Below are 23,320 nucleotides of genomic sequence, written 5' to 3' on the forward strand. Positions count from 1 at the left end.
GAAACATGTAAGTACGACACTGGCCCCAGTTTCATACACTCAATATCAGGACGACATTTCTCATAGCTTACGCCATCCGGTCTAATCATACGCATCGTGACCTGTCTTATTTGCCTCCCACCATGCACCGTGCAAACGGATAACTGCAGCATCCAACGGAAAAGCTGCTGATATGCTAAGTACACTTTTAATGCTAGAGATGAAAAAAAAAAAAAAAAAAAAAAAAAAAATTTCTGCTTCTCATTATTTCAAACTACAGTTCACCAAAGAACTGACAACTGAACAATACAGAGAAATACTGTGCCTGATAGAAACAAAATACTCTGCCCTACAAATACACACTGAGCCTACAGTTTCATGTGCATGATGTATTCATAAAATTTTTAAAAATATGGAAGTATATATTATTATTATACTATCTGAATAAAATTTAAATTGTTAACTTACAAAGTGGTATAAATTTTTCATAGTGCTCATGTGTGATTTAGTTTGTCTGAATATTTGAAATTAGACTACAGCTTTTTGTGAATTACCAATGAATTATGTAGTGGTTTGTAATTTTACAGGTTCATTTTTTATGGAAATTTATTTGTAAATTCATTCCAAATTTAGTATTGACATTTTCACAAGGACATTGTGATTCTTCAGATTTCAGTATATATGATTTTTAGGTATATATTTTTATTCAAAAGCAGTTGAAAGTATTTGTCTTTTTTTTTTCATGCAACTATTAATGAAATGTAAAATGTTATAAACACTGAAGTTAACACAAAATAATATAAATATACATAAAACATTAAATTCCTGCTCAACTCAGTGAAATGGAACATCATCTGGTTGTAAAATTATGTAAATGTGAAAAAACTACTCTCGGATCTCGCTGTTCACTAATCATGTATCATAGTCTTCAGTTACAATCCCTTAGCAGCAGGTACATTACAGTTTTCATCTGCCATTTCATAATAGATCTCTCTCCCTATTATAACCTGCTTCCAGATCTGAAGTCACCAGTGAACCCATGTGTGGTGGTGCTAGACTCAAAGGTAAGCAATTTGAATCCTGATTGTAGAAGACATTTCCACCACCAATATTTACCTGGCACGAGGAGCAGAAATGGTGTCACGAAGTTCCTGATCTCCAGACCTCGATGTCCTGGACTACATCGCAAATCGGTCTGCATTGGTCCACAATGTGAGGTTGTATGACACTGTCAGTGTTGGTCCATCTGTTGAACAGGGATAAAAGGGGCAGCCTCTTCCTGCTATTTGAGAGGAGTGGTTTGTGTGTCTGGTTTCAAAATTCCCCTTATCTCATTGTCGTCAACACATCACACACATTTATTTAGTTAGCGTATGGCTTTTAAGTAAATTACAATACTGAATTACATTACATTGTTGCTAAACACTTAATACTTAATTGTTGTTGTGGTCTTCAGTCCTGAGACTGGTTTGATGCAGCTCTCCATGCTACTCTATCCTGTGCAAGCTTCTTCATCTCCCAGTACCTACTGCAACCTACATCCTTCTGAATCTGCTTAGTGTATTGATCTCTTGGCCTCCCTCTACGATTTTTACCCTCCACGCTGCCCTCCAATGCTAAATTTGTGATCCCTTGATGCCTCAAAACATGTCCTACCAACCGATCCCTTCTTCTAGTCAAGTTGTACCACAAACTTCTCTTCTCCCCAATCCTATTCAATACCTCCTCATTAGTTACGTGATCTACCCACCTTATCTTCAGCATTCTTCTGTAGCACCACATTTCGAAAGCTTCTATTCTCTTCTTGTCCAAACTGGTTATCGTCCATGTTTCACTTCCATACATGGCTACACTCCATACAAATACTTTCAGAAACGACTTCCTGACACTTAAATCTATACTTGATGTTAACAAATTTCTCTTCTTCAGAAATGATTTCCTTGCCATTGCCAGTCTACGTTTTATATCCTCTCTACTTCGACCATCATCAGTTATTTTACTCCCTAAATAGCAAAACTCCTTTACTACTTTAAGTGTCTCATTTCCTAATCTAATTCCCTCAGCATCACCTGATTTAATTTGACTACATTCCATTATCCTCGTTTTGCTTTTGTTGATGTTCATCTTATATCCTCCTTTCAAGACACTGTCCATTCCGTTCAACTGCTCTTCCAAGTCCTTTGCTGTCTCTGACAGAATTACAATGTCATCGGCGAACCTGAAAGTTTTTAATTCTTCTCCATGAATTTTAATACCTACTCCGAATTTTTCTTTTGTTTCCTTTACTGCTTGCTCAATATACAGATTGAATAACATCGGGGAGAGGCTACAACCCTGTCTCACTCCTTTCCCAACCACTGCTTCCCTTTCATGCCCCTCGACTCTTATAACTGCCATCTGGTTTCTGTACAAATTGTAAATAGCCTTTCGCTCCCTGTATTTTACCCCTGCCACCTTCAGAATTTGAAAGAGAGTATTCCAGTTAACGTTGTCAAAAGCTTTCTCTAAGTCTACAAATGCTAGAAAAGTAGGTTTGCCTTTTCTTAATCTTTCTTCTAAGATAAGTCGTAAGGTTAGTATTGCCTCACGTGTTCCAACATTTCTACGGAATCCAAACTGATCTTCCCCGAGGTCCGCTTCTACCAGTTTTTCCATTCGTCTGTAAAGAATTCGCGTTAGTATTTTGCAGCTGTGACTTATTAAACTGATAGTTCGGTAATTTTCACATCTGTCAACACCTGCTTTCTTTGGTATTGGAATTATTATATTCTTCTTGAAGTCTGTGGGTATTTCGCCTGTCTCATACATCTTGCTCACCAGATGGTAGAGTTTTGTCATGACTGGCTCTCCCAAGGCCATCAGTAGTTCTAATGGAATGTTGTCTACTCCCGGGGCCTTGTTTCGACTCAAGTCTTTAAGTGCTCTGTCAAACTCTTCACGCAGTATCTTATCTCCCATTTCATCTTCATCTACATCCTCTTCCATTTCCATAATACTGTCCTCAAGTACATCGTCCTTGTATAAACCCTCTATATACTTAATTATAGGCAAATATCTAGTCCTTGTATATGTCTGAATTTGAGACTGCTGTTAGGAATTCCCCATAACATCCTATATATGTTCTGGCACTGCAATCTTCCCCAATGCGTCAGATAGTCTACCTGAGTGTGCCACAGTTGCTTGCTGGTGAAGGCAGCATACCTCATTTAAAAAGCAAATCTGCACGTCTTCCATGCCTCATTCTCAGTTGAGATTGTGCGGGATTGATCAAACTCAGCACCTGTCTCGATGATACTATGTAATAACTGGCATAGTGGTGGGACATTTTGGAGCCATTTTCTCCTCTAGGAATTGATGTTAACCCCAATGAGAATGTTTACAAATGCAAGAGGAGATGTCTTGAACAAAGTCATTTGATTTTGAGATCACTGATTTCGGAATGCACCCGTAGTGTAGGGATGGCTAAGATCTTGTGTTCCCAGATCAACGCTTCTTTCCTTCACAGATTTGGGAAGTATGATTCATCACAGTTAGCCACATGGTGGGAGTTGCCATAATTGTTTCCAAAATAATACACATAGTATCATTAAGTTGGACATAAGTTTTGTTTCTGTGAGTGCTGTTCAACTGTGCTGGTGCTCAATACTCCGCTGCAGAATGTATCAAGCTCAATGCAGAAGTATGCAGAGTTGTTGCTGAAGATCTACACTTGGTTCCACAAAGTTTTTCAACAAGACTATTTCTTGTCCTTAGCCGAGTAGCATTTTTTCCTAGATGCAATTTAACCCTCAAGCAGATGACACAATTTTCGTAACATGAGCATGTGTGCTATGTAATTTGTACACATGTAAAGAATAGCTGTCTTTATTATGAAGCTAAACATGTATGAGCAAAATCATAGTTTAATCATAGTTTAATTTTTGTTAAATTAAACTTTGATAAAATAAACTTATAATATATGAGCTAAATCAATTTTTAATTAAACAGTAATAAAATAAACTTTACTTGTACCATTTTGTTGCCATGTAAAACTGTTACCTCACATTAATGGCCCATTCGGCACATCAGATCTCACCCAAATGCTTATTCATTTACTGATTATCTTGTAGACAACTGCCTCATCGTGGGTCTGCGTCACTTTGTTGCATGAATCGTAAATTTTTTCTCACCTGGCTCGCTGTTTATTTTATATTACTGCTGCTCATTTGAACTTGTGACAACACACTTTACCACTGTGTTTGCTGAGGAAATGATGAAGGAATAGGCATGGGCACACAATTGTGAAAGAACAATTGAACAGTACAAGACAAATAACATTGTGGTTGGCGCACATTAGAAATAGGTGCACCGACTCGGGGGTTAAAAGACTAAGTTTTATTTAATGCGACAACCAGATATATTGGCTCGTTATTGTAGTTCAGGCATGTCATCAGTATAGATATCCAGAGCTGTTATTAAGGCGGAAGCAAGTCGCTTCTGTCTTAGCAGCTTTAGGTCCAAACCACTATTTTTTGAAGTAATCTGCCAGTATAGAAAAAATCAGGTGTCAGGATTTCTTCCACAGTTTCAAAAAGTGTGACTTGCTGCTGTTGCCAGCAGAACCAAATTTCTTACACAATACTTCTAGCATATTGGCGCTGTAAGGGCTGAAGAGCACTAGGGCTAATACCAAGAAACGAGGTAAGCCACTTTGGAGGAATTTCTGGCTTCTGATTGTTACCCACAATGACCTGGAATCCCCTTTTACCAATTGGGTTGCCAATAATCTTTGTAACCTTTGGCATAGGGTTATCTTAATAAGTTTATAGATTAGGCCTTGTCTCCAGGCAGATAAATCAATGGAAGCCAGGGATGTTTTCCTCTTCTTCTGAAAATGCTCTTCAGTATGTGATGTAAGATGCAGGACTTGGTCTGCACAGCTTCAGTCGGCTCATTCTGTAGGGATCACAATATATGTAATGTGATCCATCCTGTTAAGCAGTAGTCACTCCAGAGGTTTACTCACACATATCACACTGAACAGTGCAGTGGGATAGCAACATCTCCATGCTTACCCAGCTTCATGAGAGCAATTATCCTGGGATGTATAAGTTACTGTAATGTTTTCTGTCTCTAATAGTGAGGTAAAGCATTTTGCTAACCTTGTCTTCACATATTTATCAGGTTAGCTGAGAAACTCAGAGGATATACCAGGTGATCAAAAAGTCAGTATAAATTTGAAAACTGAATAAATCACGGAATAATGTAGATAGAGAGGTACAAATTGACACACATGCTTGGAATGACATGGGATTTTATTAGAACCAAAAAAATACAAAAGTTCAAAAAAATGTCCTGGCGCTTCATCTGATCAGAATAGCAATAATTCGCATAACAAAGTAAGACAAAGCAAAGATGATGTTCTTTACAGGAAATGCTCAATATGTCCACCATCATTCCTCAACAATAGCTGTAGTAGAGGAATAATGTTGTGAACAGCACTGTGAAGCATGTCCGGAGTTATGGTGTCGCATTGGCATAGGATGTTGTCTTTGCATCCCTAGAGATGTCGGTCGATCACGATACACTTGCGACTTCAGGTAACCCCAAAGCCTATAATCGCACACACTGAGGTCTGCGGACCTGGGAGGCCGAGCATGACGAAAGTGGCGGCTGAGCATACGATCGTCACCAAACGACGCACGCAAGAGATCTTTCACGCGTCTAGCAATATGGGGTGGAGAGCCATCCTGCATAAACATCGTACATTCCAGCAGGTGTTTATCAGCCAGGCTGGGGGATGAGGCGATTCTGTAACATATCGGCGTACTTCTGATCCGTCATGGTAGCAGTTACAAAACCAGAATTACGCATTTCCTCGAAGAAAAAAGGCCCGATAACGGTAGATGTGGTAAATCCAACCCATACCTTGACTTTCTTGTCGGGCAATGGAGTTTCCACGACAGTTCTAAGATTTTCGGTAGCACAAATTTTGCAGTTGTGGGCGTTGACAGACCCTCGGAGCGTGAAATGAGCTATTCCGTGGTTTATTAAGTTTTAAAATTTATACTGACTTTTTGATCACCCGGTACTTGCAACAGATACACACTATAGACAATTCTCACACTTGTAAAAGAAAGGTCTCACTGTGGGTGGAGGTACCACACAGGGTTTCCCACCCAAGCAAGAAACAAGAGTTTTCATTCCATATTATACACTGAGGTACCAGAAGTCGTGTGATACCATCTAATATTGTGCCAGACCTCCTTTTACCTGGTGTCGTGCAGCATCTCAACATGGCATGGGCTCAACAAGTCATTGGAAGTACCCTGCAGAAATAATGAGCCATGCTGCCTGTATATCTGTCCATAATTGCAAAAGTGTTGCTGTTGCAGGATGTTTTGCACAAACTTAAGTCTAGACTGTCCCGTAAATTTTCAGTGGGATTCGTGTTGGGCGATCTAGGTGCTCAAATTGTTCGTTCGAATTATCCAGCATGTTCTGCAAACAAATACGAACAGTTGTAACCTGGTGACATGACATCGTTGTCTGGGAATATGAAGTCCATGAATGGCTGAAAATGATCTTGCAAGTAGCCGAACACTCAGAGGACCCAGTCCAATCCACATAAATACAGCCCACATATATTGATAAAAATATGGTCTTTATTGAGATTGAAATGAAGTGTGACTATGAAGTTATCTGGTCGAGTATAACAAGTGTAGGTGAAACCAATTTAATTGTTGGGTGTTGCCACAGGCCATCCTATTTCACTGTGACAGTTCGAAAGTCGTAAAGTCATTCAGTGAAAGTCTACAGTCAGTAGAGTGTAAGTACCCAGATCATGCAGTACTATTTGGAGGAGAGTTGAACCTACCAAATGCATACTGGGATATCTATGGATTAATTGCAGGGAGTACAGACAGTGGTGTGAAATACTATTGAAAATATTTTCTGAAAACTATGTTGAGCAGCTACCTTGGCAGCCCACACGCAGTGGAAATACCTTAGACTTTGTAGCAGAAAATAGGCCAGATGTTATTAACAATTTCAGTATAGAAGTGGGGCTTAGAAATCATGTCATTATAGCAACTACGGTTACAAAAGTTAATAAATGAGCCAAGAAGGCTAGGAGTGTTAGTGCTAGATAAGCAGTTGTTAGCCTCTCGTGTAGAAAGTGAATTGGTCATGTAGTTCCAGTAAGATGGACCTAGAGGAATTATGGGCAAAGTTCAAGCAGGTTGTAAATCATGGCCTGGAGAGTTATGTGCAGAGTAAGTGGATAAAGGATGGAAAAGACCCACCAAGGTTTAATAATGAAATTCGGAAGATTCTGAGGAAGCAGAGGCTGTTGCACCCAAGGATTAAAAGGGAATGCACAAATGACACCAAGCAAAAGTTAGTAGGGCTTTGTGCATCTGTGAAAAGATCTATGCGCAAAGTATACGACAACCATCACTGTCTTACCTTAGCAAAAGATCTGGCAGGTAACGTGACAAAATTCTAGTCTTATGTGAAATTGCGAAGCGGGTCTAAGACTTCCATCCAGTCACTTGTTGACCAGTCTCGTGTGGCAGTTGAAGAGAGCAAAATGAAAGCCAAAAGATTAAATTTCACATTCAAGAAATCATTCACATGGGAGAATCGTACAAACATACCGTTGTTTGACCATCAAACAGCCTTCCATGTGGACAGTATAGTAATAAGCATCCCTGTTGTATTTATTACGAATCTCTTGCCCAGCACAAAGTCCCAAGCAACTGGAAAAAAGTGCAGCGGTCTCCTGTATATAGGAAAGGTAAAAGAATGGACGTGCAAAATTACAGACCAATATCCCTAACTTTGGTTTGCTGCAGAATCCTTGAACTTATTCTCAGTTCAAATATAATGAACTTTCTTGAGACTGAGAACATTATGTCCATGAATCAGCACGGTTTTAGAAAGTATCGCTCATGTGAAATTCGGTTTGCCCTCTTCTCACTTCGTATACTGTGAACTGTAGATGAAGGCCAACAGTTAGATTCCATATTTCTAGATTTCCAGGAAGTATTTGACATTGTGACACAATGCAGGTTGTTATAAAGGTATGTGCATTATGGAGCAAGTTCAGACATGTGAGTCGAGTAAAGACTTCTTACATAATAGAACAAAGTTTGTTGTCCTTGATGGTGAGAGATCATCAGAGGCGAGGATATCGTCAGGATTGCCCCAGGGAAGTGATAGGACCGCCGCAGTTCTCTATGAAAGGCAGCTAGCTCTAAATGTGAGAACAAGTAAGTTAATGCAGATGAGTAGGAAAAACAACCCCTTAATGTTAGGATACAGCATTAGTAGTGACCTGCTTGACATAATCAAGTTTTTTAAATAGCTTAGTGTAACACTGCAAAGTGATCTGAAATGGAGCGAGCACGTGAGGGTCGTGGTAGGGAAGGCGAATGGTCAACTTCAGTTTATTGGGAGAATTTTATGAAAGGAGTAAAGGAGACAGCACATAGGACGACTCACACCCCGTCCTCAAAGCTTTACTTCTGCCAGTACCTCGTCTCCTACCTTCCAAACTTCTCATTCTCATTCTGGGAACATCCCCCGGGCTGTGGCTAAGCCATGTCTCCGCAATATCCTTTCTTTCAGGAGTGCTAGTTCTGCGTGGTTCGCAGGAAAGCTTCTGTAAAGTTTGGAAGGTAGGAGACGAGGTACTGGCAGAAGTAAAGCTGTGAGGACGGGGATGTGTCGTGCTTGGGTAGCTCAGTTGGTAGAGCACTTGCCCGCGAAAGGCAAAGGTCCCGAGTTTGAGTCTCGGTCCGGCACACAGTTTTAATCTGCCAGGAAAGTTTCATATCAGCGCACACTCCACTGCAGAGTGCAAGTCTCATTCATCATATAGGACGCTGGTGGAACCTACCCTCGAATACTGCTCGAGTGTTTGAGATCTGCACCAGGTCAGGTTGAAGGAAGAAATTGAAGCAATTCAGAGGCATTTCTTACCAGTTGGTTTGAACGACATGCAGGTATTACAGAGATGCTACAGGAACTCAAATGGGAATCCCTAGAGGGAAGGCAATGTTCTTTTCAAGGAGCACTATTGAGAAAATTTAGAGAACTGGCAGTTGCAGCTGACTCCCAAGTGATTCCACTGCCCTCAACATACATTGTGCATAAGGACCATGAAGAAAAGAGGAATTGGAGTTCGTACGGAGGAATATACACATTCATTTTCCTCTTGCTCTATTTGCGAGTGGAAGAGGAAAGGAAATGACAGGTACTAATACAGGGTACCCTCCACCACGTACTGTGTATGGTGGCTTGTGGAGTATCGATGTAGACGGAGCTACCAACAGCTTGCACAGTGCCTTGTTGACGACTTGGGTCCATGGCTTCAAACAGACTGCACCGCACTCTGAACCCTACCATCAGCTCTTACAAACTGGAATCAGGACATATCTGACCAGGCCACTGTTTTCCAGTCGTCTAAGGTCCAACCTATATGGTCACGAGCCAAGGAGAAGCACTGAGGTGGGGTACAGCACCGCCTTGGCTCCGTCCCCGGATCTGCCTGCTCTGTGACCTTTGTCGATTTCCCAAGGATGGTACCCCTTCACTTGTTTATCGTCGGGCATTTGCTGCTCTATGTGCACAAATGACGGACGCCACATTTATTTACACCGACGGCTCGAAAACATCGTCAGGTGTAGGGAGTGCCTATATTGTTGGCGACACCCCAAATCACTTTCGGCTTCCTGACCAGTGTTTGGTTTATACTGCGGAGCTTCACGCTGTTCTCCAGGCTGTCCACTACATCCGCCGCCATCAGCGGATACAGTACGTTATCTGCTCAGATTCTCTCAGCTCTCTCCTCAGTCTCCAAGCTCTTTACCCTGTGCACCCTCTGGTCCACCGGATTCAGGACTGTCTGCGCTTGCTCCACCTGGGGGGCGTCTCGGTGGCGTTCCTCTGGCTCCCGGGACACGTTGGTATCTGTGGAAATGAGGCGGCCGATATTGCGGCCAAGGCTGCAGTCTCTCTTCCTTGGCCAGCTATTCGATCGATTCCCTTCGCCAGTCTACGGAGCGTTTTATGTCGACGTGTTGTTCATTTATGGCACGTGCATTGGTCGACACTTACCCATAATAAATTGCGGGACGTGAAAGCTCTTCCTTGTGCTTGGACCTCTTCCTCCCGAACGCGTCGTCGGGAGGAGGTAATTTTAGCTAGACTCCGGATAGGGCACTGTCCTTTTAGCCATCGACATCTTTTAAGCGGCGATCCTCCCCCACTCTGTCCCCACTGCTCTCAGCTGTGGATGGTAAGACACCTTTTAATTGAGTGCCCCTATTTTAATCCGTTACGCTCCCGTCTACAGCTATCGCCTGATATATCGTCGATTTTAGCAGATGGCACGCGCTCTGCCGACCACGTTTAGAGTTTATTAGTGCCAGTGAAGTGACGTCAGTCATCTGAAGCTTTTTTTGGGGACAACCAACCCCTTTCTGTAGTGGATTTTTAAGCCTTCCTTCTGCGTCTAGTTTCTCCAATTTTATGACTTTCGTTCCCATTGCTGCTGGTTTTCAATTTCGGTTTTTTACTGTTTCCTAAGTCACGGACCGGGCGCTAATGACCATAGCAGTTTTGCGCCCTAAAAAAAAAAAAACACTGAGGTGGTGATGTGTTGTTTGCAAAGGAACTCGTGTTGGTCGTCTGCTGCCATAGGCCATTAACCACAAATTTCTCCATGCTGCCCTGTCCCACATTGATTTCTGTGGTTATTTCACACAGTGTTGCTTGTCTGTTATCACTGACAACTCTATGAAAATGGCACTGCTCTCTGTCCTAAAGTGAAAGCCGTTGGCCACTGCATTATCTGCGGGGAAAGGTAATGCTTGAAATTTGATATTCTTGAATATTTTGAATTCTCTAGCAATTTCTGAAATGAAATGTTCCAAGCATCTAGCTCCAACTACTATTCTGCATTCAGGGAACTCCCACTACCATTCCGTGTTCAGAGTCTCCTAGTTTCCGTCGTTTGACCGTGAGAACTTTAGGAACCTTTGCACATTAATCTCCTGAGTACAAATGACAGCTCTGTCAATACACTACCCTTTATACCAGAATCTACTCTGTAGGAATCAACGTGGATTCTGGAAACAGCAGTCGTGTGAGACCCAACTCGTTTTATTTGTTCATGAGACCCAGAAAATATTAGATACAGGCTCCCAGGTAGATGCCATTTTCCTTGACCTCTGGAAGGCGTTCGATACAGTTCCGCACTGTCGCCTGATAAACAAAGTAAAACCCTACGGAATATCAGACCAGCTGTGTGGCTGGATTGAATAGTTTGTAGCAAACAGAACTCAGCGTGTTGTTCTCAATGGAGAGACGTCTACAGAAGACGTCTACAGACGTTAAAGTAACCTCTGGCGTGCCACTGGGGAGTGTTATGGGACCATTGCTTTTTACAATATATATAAATGACCTAGTAGATAGTGTCGGAAGTGCCGTGTGGCTTTTTGCAGATGATGCTCTAGTATACAGAGAACTTGCAGCATTAGAAAATTGCAGCGAAATGCGGGAAGATCTGCAGTGGATAGGCACTTGGTGCAGGGAGTTGCAACTGACCCTTAACATAGACAAATGTAATGTATTGCAAATACATAGAAAGAAGGATCCTTTATTCTATGATTATAGGATAGTGGAACAAACCCTGGTAGCAGCTACTTTTGTAAAATATCTGGGAGTATGTGTATGGAACGATTTGAAGTGGAATGATCATATAAAATAAATTGTCGGTAGGGTGGGTGCCAGGTTGAGATTCACTGGGAGAGTCCTTAGAAAATGTAGTCCATCAACAAAGGAGGTGACTTACAAAACACTTGTTCAACCTATACTTGAATATTGCTCGTCAGTGTGGGATCCGTACCAGGTCGGGTTGACAGAGGGGAGAGAGAAGATCCAAAGAAGAGCGGCGCGTTTCATCACGGGGTTATTTGGTAAGCGTGATAGCGTTACGGAGAATGTTTAGCAAACTCGAGTGGCAGACTCTGCAAGAGAGGCGCTCTGCATCGTGGTGTAGCTTGCTGTCCAGGTTTCAAGATGGTGCGTTTCTGGATGAGGTATCGAATGTATTGCTTCCCCGTACTTATACCCCCCGAGGAGATCACGAATGTAAAATTAGATAGATTCGAGCGCACACGGTGGATTTCCGGCAGTCGTTCTTCCCATGAACCGTACGCGTCTGGAACAGGAAAGGGAGGTAATGACAGTGGCATGTAAAGTGCCCTCCGCCACACACTGTTGGGTGGCTTGCGGAGTATAAATGTAGATGTAGATATGTGATACTACCACCATCTGTATATGTGCATATCATTATCCCATGGCTTTTGTCACCTCAGTGTAAATTAAATATTTTCAGTTAATTCATCCCTTTCTCGACTGTAAATTTTCCTCTCTCATCCACCATAATGATGAATCAGATGTACAGCATGAGGACTAAGTCTTGCCCTGATTATAACAATTTATTACAGAATAACTGTTTGACATAATAATTTACATTTGATACCGTTACATAGGTTAGTGTTACTAGTTTCTTTTAAAGACCACTTAACTTAGTAAACCTCAACGTGTGCTCCCTTGGTAGCTCAGAGAATGTCGAGGTGGTATTCCAGTTCCCGCCAGGTGTTTTGTAACGTGTTTTCTGTCACAGTACCCACAGCAGCTTGTATCCTAGCCTTCAGTTTGTTGACATCAGCAACTGGTGTGACGAATACTCTGTCCTTGATATAGCCCCAGAAAAAAAAGTCAAGGGGTCGTAATGTTTGGAGAGTGGGATGGCCAGGGTGTTGGACCGGTCCAACATCCCGCTCTCCGGACATTACTCCTCTTGACTTTTTTTTCTGGGGCTATATCAAGGACAGAGTATTTGTCACACCAGTTGCTGATGTCAACAAACTGAAGGCTAGGATACAAGCTGCTGTGGGTACTGTGACAGAACACGTTACGAAACACCTGGTGGGAATTGGAATACCGCCTTGACATTCTCCGAGCTACCAAGGGAGCACACGTTTAGTCTTACTTACGTAAGTGGTCTTTAAAAGAAACTAGTAACACTAACCTATGTAATGGTATCAAATGTAAATTATTATGTCAAACAGTTATTCTGTAATAAAGTCTTTGCGCTCACCCTGTATATAGTGTACTTGACTGAGTAACTACCAAAGAGCTTAGATGGCTTATGGTTGGAACATGAATGTGACTTTGATGTAATAGTGGAATAGTATGGAGCCAAATTTATAGCATTTTCCCCAGAATGCATGGTAGAGAATTTAGCCGTTGCTGGAGATAGTGGGGATCTTGTGAACATTACAACAGCCATTGTATAAAAATTTTCCACTGTATAAAAAGTTTGTAATCAGACTGACAAAAAGGCTTTCTTAAGTTAGGAAGAAAGTGACTGTCTGAGGGAGACCACATCTATTAAGGTGGTAATATTCCACCTGTTGTTGCCTTCAATGTTTATTTAATAATTATAGATAATTTAATCACTAAAATATGGCTTCAGATGGCAGGGTTAATATTAAGAAATTGTAACACTTCAATTACTTTAGTATTCTAAGTACACTCACGTTGACTTATTCAGCACCTCTTTCATGTAAGTCTGCATTCTGTGGTCTACTGGCTAGCGTTGATGCCTTTGGATTACGGGGTCCTGGGTTTGATTCCCGGCTGGGTTGGGGATTTTCCCTGCCTGAGGACCGGGTGTTTGTCTTGTCCTCATTATTTCATCATCATTATTCATGACAGTGGCTAGATTGGATTGTGTACAAATTGGACAGTGTAAAAATTGGGACTTGTACAGGTGCTGATGACCGGGCAGTTGAGCGCCCCCCCCCCCCCCCAAACCAAACATCATCATCTTTCATACAATTGTTAGTGTAAATATGTCTTCCTCCTTTGATATGTTCATTTCTCTCTTTTATACAAACACTTGAATGGATTGTGACAGCAAAAAGCTAACCATCTAGTAAGTCATCACAGCAAAGGTGACGCAACTTGATGATGATAAAATATGCTAAAAAATTCCTGTTGACAGTGAATATTTTTAGGTTGCCCAGTACACTGCTGTCAATGATGTGAGGGAAAGGACATATACATTATTTACTTTCAGTCTTTCTGCCATTTCAGTAGCAATGGAACGGTGGACAATAGGCCACTGTGTTTTTGTGTACTGTACCTTCCTCGTAAATGCTGAGCCTGCAGCGTAGCAGATATTTTGTTGCCATTTTAAACTGCACAGTTCCAGTTTGGAATGTGACCCTATGATTGAGGTACAAATCTCAGAAAAACAGGAAATATTCTTAAGTAGTAGTCACCAGCTCCAGATAAAAAAATCAGTGATACCTTCAAACATTGCCACTGTGAGAGAGGCAGTCATCTGGAGCCTGAGACAATCCACACATTGAACACACTGCCTGTGAATGAGCCTTGAGAAAAATGTTTCATTTGGATTTAAAATTTCACCTGCATAAAATGCTGGTGGTTCAACAGATGCCTTGCTTCTGCAAGAGATCTTTGAAGACGATCCAAATGCAGTAGTGTTAGTGAGCGATGACATGTATTTTCACTTAAATGGGTCAGTTAACAAACAGAACAATTGTTGTTGGGCACCGGAATATCCTTGTGTGGTTTATGAAAGACTTCCCCCCCTCCTCACATGCGAATGTGTAATCAGACTTTGTTTTTGGAGGGAATGGCACAACAGTGACTTCCGAATGTTATGTACACGAGTGAAACATCTCTCTTCCGCTACAGTTATGGAGATGATTGATAAACGCGATGAGACAATGTAACGTTGCATACTGCAAAGATAGCAATAGCTGTAGTGAGGAACATTTTCCCTGGACACCTCATTTATTATTTCAGTGACATGCTGGTGCCATTGAGATCATCAGACTTGTCCACTCGTCAATTTCTTGTCGGCTATTTGAAATAGCATGTCTATTCCATCAGTCCAAAAAGTTTTGAGACTCGATTAATAAAGGTAGAGAAAAGTTAATGTAGTGGTTTTAATGCTTCATGTTTTCCGCACAGTCTCCCCCTTGGGTACAGTGTACGGGACATTCATACAGCCATGTAAAACTGTCAGGGAAGTCCACTTTTTGGATGTCATTCAACTCTTGCGTCACATTGGCTAGAGTGTCAATTATGCCGCCAAAGCATCAACTATTTATGAGAATTCTTATTTTGAAAAGAGAGAGAGAGAGAGAGAGAGAGAGAGAGAGAGAGAGAGAGAGAGAGAGAGAGAGAGAGAGGTCACTTGGCACTAGGTTGGTTAATATTGGGGATAGTTGAGATTTGGCACTTGTTTTCTCACTAGAAACTGTATTACAACTGAAATATTGTGAGTGGGTGCATTGTAGTACAGCAAGAAGAAATCCCTTTCCTTGTTGCACAACCAATCCATGATTCCGAAACAACAGGATAGTACTGACAAGGGAACCTCCCCATCGCACCCCCCTCGGATTTAGTTATAAGTTGGCACAGGGATAGGCCTTGAAAAACTGAACACAGATCAATCGAGAAAACAGGAAGAAGTTGTGTGGAACTATGAAAAAATAAGCAAAATATACAAACTGAGTAGTCCATGTGCAAGATAGGCAACATCAAGGATAATGTGAGCTCAGGAGCGCCGTGGTCCCGTGGTTAGCGTGAGCACCTGCGGAATGAGAGGTCCTTGGTTCAAGTCTTGCCTCGAGTGAAAAGTTTAATTTTTTATTTCCAGACAATTATCAAAGTTCAGGCACTCACACATAATCAACTTCGCTCTCCAAAATTCCAGGACATGTTCAGATTTGATGGACATATGCAGGATTTGACGGTCAACACACGGAAACATTTGAAAACGTAAAAAAACATATGTTTTGACAGAGCACAGGGAAAACTGTCCGACTGTGAAACTGTTGCATTCATTTGTTGCAGTTTATGTGACAAACTCTTATGTTTTCATCACTTTTTTGGGAGTGATTATCACATCCACAAGAAAACCTAAATCGGGCAAGGTAGAAGAATCTTTTTACCCATTTGCCAAGTGTGCAAGTTAGGTGGGTCGACAACATATTCCTGTCATGTGAAGCACATGCCGTCACCAGTGTCGTATAGAATATATCAGACGTGTTTTCCTGTGGAAGAATCGGTTGGCCTATGACCTTGCGATCAAATGTTTTCGGTTCCTATTGGAGAGGCACATCCTTTCGTCTACTAATCGCACGGTTTTGCGGTGCGGTCGCAAAACACAGACACTAAAGTTATTACAGTGAACAGAGACGTCGATGAATGAACGGACAGATCGTAACTTTGCGAAAATAAAGAAAGTAAAATTTTTCACTCGAGGGAAGACTCGAACCAAGGACCTCTCGTTCCGCAGCTGCTCACGCCAACCACGGGACCACGGCGCTCCTTAGCTCGCACTGTCCTTGATGTAGCCTATGTTGCGCATGGACTACTCAGTTTGTATATTTTGCTTATTTTTTCATAGTTCCACACAACTTCTTCCTGTTTTCTCGATTGATCTGTGTTCAGTTTTTCAAGGCCTATCCACTGTGTCAATTTATATCTAAATCTGAGGGGGGTGCAGCTGGGAGGTTCCCTTGTGAGAATTTAGAATCATGCTGGTGGGAACATATTCTCTCTCTCTCTCTCTCTCTCTCTCTCTCTCTCTCTCTCTCTCTCTCTCTGTGTGTGTGTGTGTGTGTGTGTGTGTGTGTGTGTGTGTGTGTGTGTGAGAGAGAGAGAGAGAGAGAGAGATTCGTGCTAAAATGCAAATTGTCAGAACTCCACAGATATTTTGCATAAAACTTTGCTCCCAATGTCTCGACTGCTTCTAACTGTTGTTTTCAGTGAGGAGGACCTGCAGCTGCAGCGCCTGATGGAGCGTGGACAGATGTCGGAGGCGCGGGCCAAGCGCCGCATTGCTGCCCAGATGCCGCTCGAGGACAAGTGCCGGCGTGCACACTTTGTTGTCGACAACTCCGGCTCCGAGAGGGACACTCGTGAAGAGGTATGTTGTTTACGTGTGTAAACAGGTGTGGTTGTCACCAATCCCCTTCCTAACATATGCGTGCATGCACAGAATGGGGAAGAAACTACAGGAAAAGATCCCTGAGAGGTGGGCTGAGGTATGAATTGAACTTTGAGTTAGGGAGGGCACTGGACTAACATAGTGCGTACAGCTGTGTCTCACAATGCCAGCGTGGAACAATGGATAACACATGTGCCCAGTAAGCAGGGGACCTGGGTTCAAACCCCAGCCATGGCACTAAATTTAACTCATTACTTCAGCTTCTATCCTTATCAATAATAAAGTTGAAACTCATTCTGTCTCCAGGAAAATGTAACTCCATCAGATTAATAGATCCCTGAGAGGATAAGAAGCAACGGAGCAAGACATACAGCCAGAAATGTGTGTTGTGATGGAGAGACACTGACCTGAAGCCGGAGATGAAAGGTCTTTGACAGTGTATGTTTCAGTGATTGAAAGCACATGGGAGAACACAGTAGGTGAGTGGGAATGTTGGGTCTGTTCTAGTGTTTTGGCTCCACTCTCAAGAAGTGAGTGCAGCACCACTACACAGAGCCACAGTACCCTTCGCACTGCCGAAGGCATGTCTTCCAGCAGGGGAGCTGGGGCCACTGATAGGAAGCGCAGATACGCCTTGCCTGTGCACGTCTGGAAGGATGACTGAGCCCACAGTGGTCACCAGAAATTCCCGCCCATACGTTGATGCCGTGCTGGTGCTACCGGTTTGCTGCCACCGAATGGTGGGGATTCTCTGTAGCCCACAGGTGGATTTTTCAGCATCTCCATGACATGTACCTCGAGTTAGACAACCTGTGACCATTTGCGCTACCCTTCTCTGTATACATTCAATATACTCTGGTAGTCCTATTTGGTACGGATTCCAGATACATGCGATATTCTAGGGTGGGAGGCCCGAGACTGACTGTTTTTTGCAGCATTCTACCAGGGAACTGAAGTCTGCCACCTGCTTTTACCTGTTACTGAGCCCATTGTCTACAAATTGTTACATGCCGATACCTGTTAACTTGACTCGTTGATATGATTTTTCATTTTGTGAAGTGCAAGATTTTAAATTTCTCAATGTCCAAAGTGAGTTGTCAATCTTTGCACCACTTTGAGATCTTATCAGTATCAGCTGAATATTTGTATGGCTTTTTTCAGACATTATTGATGAACTACACCATCTGTAAAAAGTCTGAAGTTACTGTTAATATCATGTGCTAGGTCATTAATACTAAAACGACCAGATTTTTCGAACCCTCTAAAGCCACTGTATGGACAAAACTATCCCATCTGTAGTTACTGCATGTACAGCTTGTTCTTAGACGTTTTATTTTGGATGATGAGTATTTCTGTACTAATTAGCCACTCTAATCGTTTGTTGTTTTGTTGTCAATCTAAACAGTTATGCTAGGTACTTAAAATCTGTTTTAAAATATTTTCAAGTAACGAAGTAAAAATTGAATATTTCTTTCATTTTTGTCCTGTTAAATATAGAAATACCTGAATATTGTTCATGATATCATGAAGAAATCTTGATTTTTACAGAAATACAGCCAACTCACAAAGTTTATAGTACAAAATGATATTACCTATATGTAAGCATAAACACACAATGTACAATCAGTATATTACCATATCCTAATGTAGGCCTATACTTTGATACACATTGTCTAAAGGTAAACACTACAGTCTGTGTAAGTAAAAATGTTCCTTTTAGATTCCTGTTGTCTGTAGACTGATATTTAGAATATGTACCAACATAGGAAACTGTAAGAACATAGTCCTTGCAAACTGTTTTATCAAACGACATACGTTTATATGAATTTTTCATCTGCGACCTTGAGGAGGAAATCTCATATTCTGATTTTGACATTTGTTACTTCTCTGTAGATTTCCCAAGCATTGATGCCTGCTAAGTCTAACATATTATTAAAAATACGAACAGGTAACCTTCTTCCATCAGCTTTCACTGAGTACTTGCAGGCCATCTGATCAGCATCATCTGCTCCATACTTTCATTGTAACATGTCGCTGTGTCAGGCTCTGACTTTGTCCCCAGTTCTAATTTGTGCCACTGGATGCAAGGAACTGACAGTCCTTACATTCTTTCCACATTTTCCTCGATACACTGCGAGGATCGTAACATCGATTTTGATCCTCGTGAGCTTCCTTCGTCCACTCTGGCACTTTCCTTCTGATTTTGTTTATTGTAACAAGAAAGCTCCTTTGCTTTGTTTTCAGATGTTGTACTGGTGAAAGTGAGGTGAAGAAGTTGTCATACCCAACATTCCTTCCTTTATGTAGATATTTCACTATAAATTCACTAAGATGTTCACTACCATGATGAATTTCATCTTTAACGAGATGTGTAAAAACATTTCGCATATAGTTTGAACCTTTATAGACAGCCGTCCAGTGCTGCTACCCATCCTTGACAGCTTTGGAGACCTGAATTGAGTGAAGTGTCACTACACTTTAACAGGGACAACTGCTCATCAACACTGATATATGGACCAGAATATTCGGGCTTTGACAGTTTGCTATGAATTCCTCCTATATGTCTTACATAAGAGCAAAATTGTCCCTTTTTATTTACTATGGCCATGTCAACTTCATATTGAACCTGAGGAACCTCTTCATTTTCCTGAAAAACAATGTGACAATACAGCTTTGTAAAACTTCATTCCCCACTTCTATGATCAAAGATGCTCCACTTTATTCCTTTGGATCCAGTGCCACCCCTAACATACAGACTAGCAATAAATGTGTCAAACTATTTTAATGGTAACAACGGTTCTTTGCTGCACAACATTCTTCACAGCTCTTTCTGAATATGTTTGAGAACAAGTTTCTCAGTAAACAAATGCCAGGCACTAAATACAAAATCACTGAAAACTCCCCTTCTTGTGTACAGAGACGAACCAGAATTCTCTCAAAGGATATTTTGCTGTGTCAGTTTCCAGGAGCTCAAATATTGGGGAGAATTACTTCCCTCTTTGTTTCATCAGATGCCTGTGCCTCTGCTCTAGCAGACAAATTACTGAGAAAGCATCCTTACCTGAATTACATGACTTTTTAGCAGGTCCATCGCTGTGAAAGATGCCACTCTTACAATTTCATATCTATGTTACGGCTACAGAGACAATAATATATGCCAACAGTGGGTCGTAATAAGCAGCACTTAATTTATTCAGAGAGACAAAGACAAAAATGTCATGTCGGAGATTTTAGGTGGTGTTGTGGTCTTCAGTCCAGAGACTGGTTTGATGCAGCTCTCCATGCTACCCTATCCTGTGCAAGCTTCTTCATCTCCCAGTACCTACTGCAACCTACATCCTTCTGAATCTGCTTAGTGTAATCATCTCTTGGTCTCCCTCAACAATTTTTACCCTCCACGCTGCCCTCCTATACTAAATTGGTGATCCCTTGATGCCTCAGAACATGTCCTACCAACCGATCCCTTCTTCTAGTCAGGTTGTGCCTCAAATTTCTCATCTCTCCAATTTTATTCAATACCCCCTCATTAGTTATGTGATCTACCCATCTAATAATCAGCATTCTTCTGTAGCACCACATTTCGAAAGTTTCTATTCTCTTCTTGTCTAAACTATTTATCGTCCATGTTTCACTTCCATATGTGGCTACACTCCATAAAAATACTTTCAGATACGACTTCCTGACACTTAAATCTGTACTCGATGTTAACAAATTTCTCTTCTTCAGTAACCCTTTTCTTGCCATTGCCAGTCTACATCTTATATCCTCTCTACTTCGACCATCATCAGTTATTTTGCTTCCCAGATAGCAAAACTCCTTTACTACTTTAAGTGTCTCATTTCCTAATCTAATTCCCTCAGCATCACCCGACTTAATTCGACTACATTCCATTATCCTCATTTTGCTTTTGTTGATGTTCATCTTATATCCTTTCAAGACAGTGTCCATTCCATTCAACTGCTCTTCCGAGTCCTTTGCTGTCTCTGACAGAATTACAATGTCATCAGTGAACCTCAAAGTTTTTATTTCTTCTCCATGTATTTTAGTACCTACTCTGAATTTTTCTTTTATTTCCTTTACTGCTTGCTCAATATACAGATTGAATAACATCGGGAAGAGGCTACAACCCTGTCTCACTCCTTTCCCAACCACTGCTTCCCTTTCATGCGCCTCGACTCATAACTGCCATCTGGTTTCTGTACAAACTGTAAATAGCCTTTCGCTCCCTGAATTTTACCCCTGCCACCTTCAGAATTTGAAAGGGAGTAAGTATTCCAGTCAACATTGTCAAAAGCCCTCTCTGAGTCTACAAATGCTAGAAATGTAGGTTTGCCTTTCCTTAATCTTTCTTCTAAGATAAGTCGTAGAGTCAGTATTGCCTCACGTGTTCCAACATTTCTGTGGAATCGAAACTGATCTTCCCCGAGGTCGGCTTCTACTATTTTTTCCATTCGTATGTAAAGAATTCATGTTAGTATTTTGCAGCTGTGACTTATCAAACTAATAGTATGGTAGTTTTCACATCTGTCAACACCTGCTTTCTTTGGGATTGGAATTATTATATTCCTCTTGAAGTCTGAGGGTATTTCGTCTGTCTCATACATCTTGCTCACCAGATGGTAGAGTTTTGTCAGGACTGGCTCTCCCAAGGCTATCAGTAATTCTAATGGAATGTTGTCTACTCCTGTGGCCTTGTTTTGATTAGGCTAAGAAATATTAAATGGCATGAACCTTAATTCGCCTCCCAAAACAATTAAGTGAGGGGGAGAGATGTCAAAATTTTGCTGTGGTTCAAAAATGTCTTGTTGGCAGTTCTAGTGTTGATGTAGAACATGCATGGCAAAGGTCCCAACATACATCAGTAGGACACACCCAAAGTTACTAGAACATCTCTCAAGAATCTCTATCCAAGGTAACATGTAACACCTTCCCTTTCAAAAAAATTGTCAATAAAGTCACAGATTTTGCTCAGTGCCCTGTAGACTCATATGCTTGATAATAAGTGTAGTTGCGGTAGTAGATAGAATGCTTTTCAGAATTTAAGAAATGCTACTTTTATGTGCCCCCCTCCCCTCCCCCATTAACATCATGGACCTTGCCGTTGGTGGGGAGGCTTGCGTGCCTCAGTGATACAGATAGCTGTACCGTAGGTGCAACCACGACGGAGTGGTATCTGTTGAGAGGCCAGACAAACATGTGGTTCCTGAAGAGGGGCAGCAGCCTTTTCAGTAGTTGCAGGGGCAACAGTCTGGATGATTGACTGATCTGGCCTTGTAACATTAACCAAAACGGCCTTGCTGTGCTGGTACTGCGAACGGCTGAAAGCAAGGGGAAACTACAGCCGTAATTTTTCCCGAGGGCATGCAGCTTTACTGTATGATTAAATGATGATGGCATCCCCTTCGGTAAAATATTCCGGAGGTAAAATAGTCCCCCATTCGGATCTCCGGACAGGGGCTACTCAAGAGGACGTCGTTATCAGGAGAAAGAAAACTGGCATTCTACGGATCAGGGCGTGGCATGTCAGAGCCCTTAATCGGGCAGGTAGGTTAGAAAATTTAAAAAGGGAAATGGATATGTTAAAGTTAGATATAGTGGGAATTAGTGAAGTTCGGTGGAAGGAGGAACAAGACTTCTGGTCAGGTGACTACAGGGGTATAAACACAAAATCAAATAGGGGCAATGCAGGAGTAGGTTTAATAATGAATAGGAAAATAGGAATGCGGGTAAGTGACTACAAACAGCATAGTGAACGCATTATTGTGGCCAAGATAGATACGAAGCCCACGCCTACTACCGTAGTACAAGTTTATATGCCAACTAGCTCTGCAGATGACGAAGAAATTGAAGAAATGTATGATGAGATAAAAGAAATTATTCAGATTGTGAAGGGAGACGAAAATTTAATAGTCATGGGTGACTGGAATTCGGCAGTAGGAAAAGGGAGAGAAGGAAACGTAGTAGGTGAATATGGATTGGGGGTAAGAAATGAAAGAGGAAGCCGCTTGGTCGAATTTTGCACAGAGGACAACTTAATCATAGCTAACACTTGGTTCAAGGAATCATGAAAGAAGGTTGTATACATGGAAGAAGCCTGGAGATACTGACAGGTTTCAGATGGATTATATAATGGTAAGACAGAGATCCAGGAACCAGGTTTAAATTGTAAGACATTTCCAGGGGCAGATGTGGATTCTGACGACAATCTACTGGTAGATTAAAACTGAAGAAACTGCAAAAAGGTGGGAATTTAAGGAGATGGGACCTGGATAAACTGACTAAACCAGATGTTGT

General features: G+C 41.6%; 1 protein-coding gene across 1 annotated transcript in view; it reads left to right on the forward strand.

The window, feature by feature from the left end:
* LOC126213222 (dephospho-CoA kinase) overlaps positions 1-23,320 on the forward strand; it is a 46,650-nt gene that overhangs the window by 8,830 nt on the left and 14,500 nt on the right. The window contains exon 4 of the mRNA XM_049940866.1: positions 16,846-17,005. Within this exon, the coding sequence (XP_049796823.1) occupies positions 16,846-17,005 (160 nt within the window). The remainder of the gene's footprint in view (positions 1-16,845; positions 17,006-23,320) is intronic.

The sequence above is a fragment of the Schistocerca nitens genome, chromosome 11 (genome assembly GCF_023898315.1).
Source record: "Schistocerca nitens isolate TAMUIC-IGC-003100 chromosome 11, iqSchNite1.1, whole genome shotgun sequence".
Taxonomy (NCBI): domain Eukaryota; kingdom Metazoa; phylum Arthropoda; class Insecta; order Orthoptera; family Acrididae; genus Schistocerca; species Schistocerca nitens.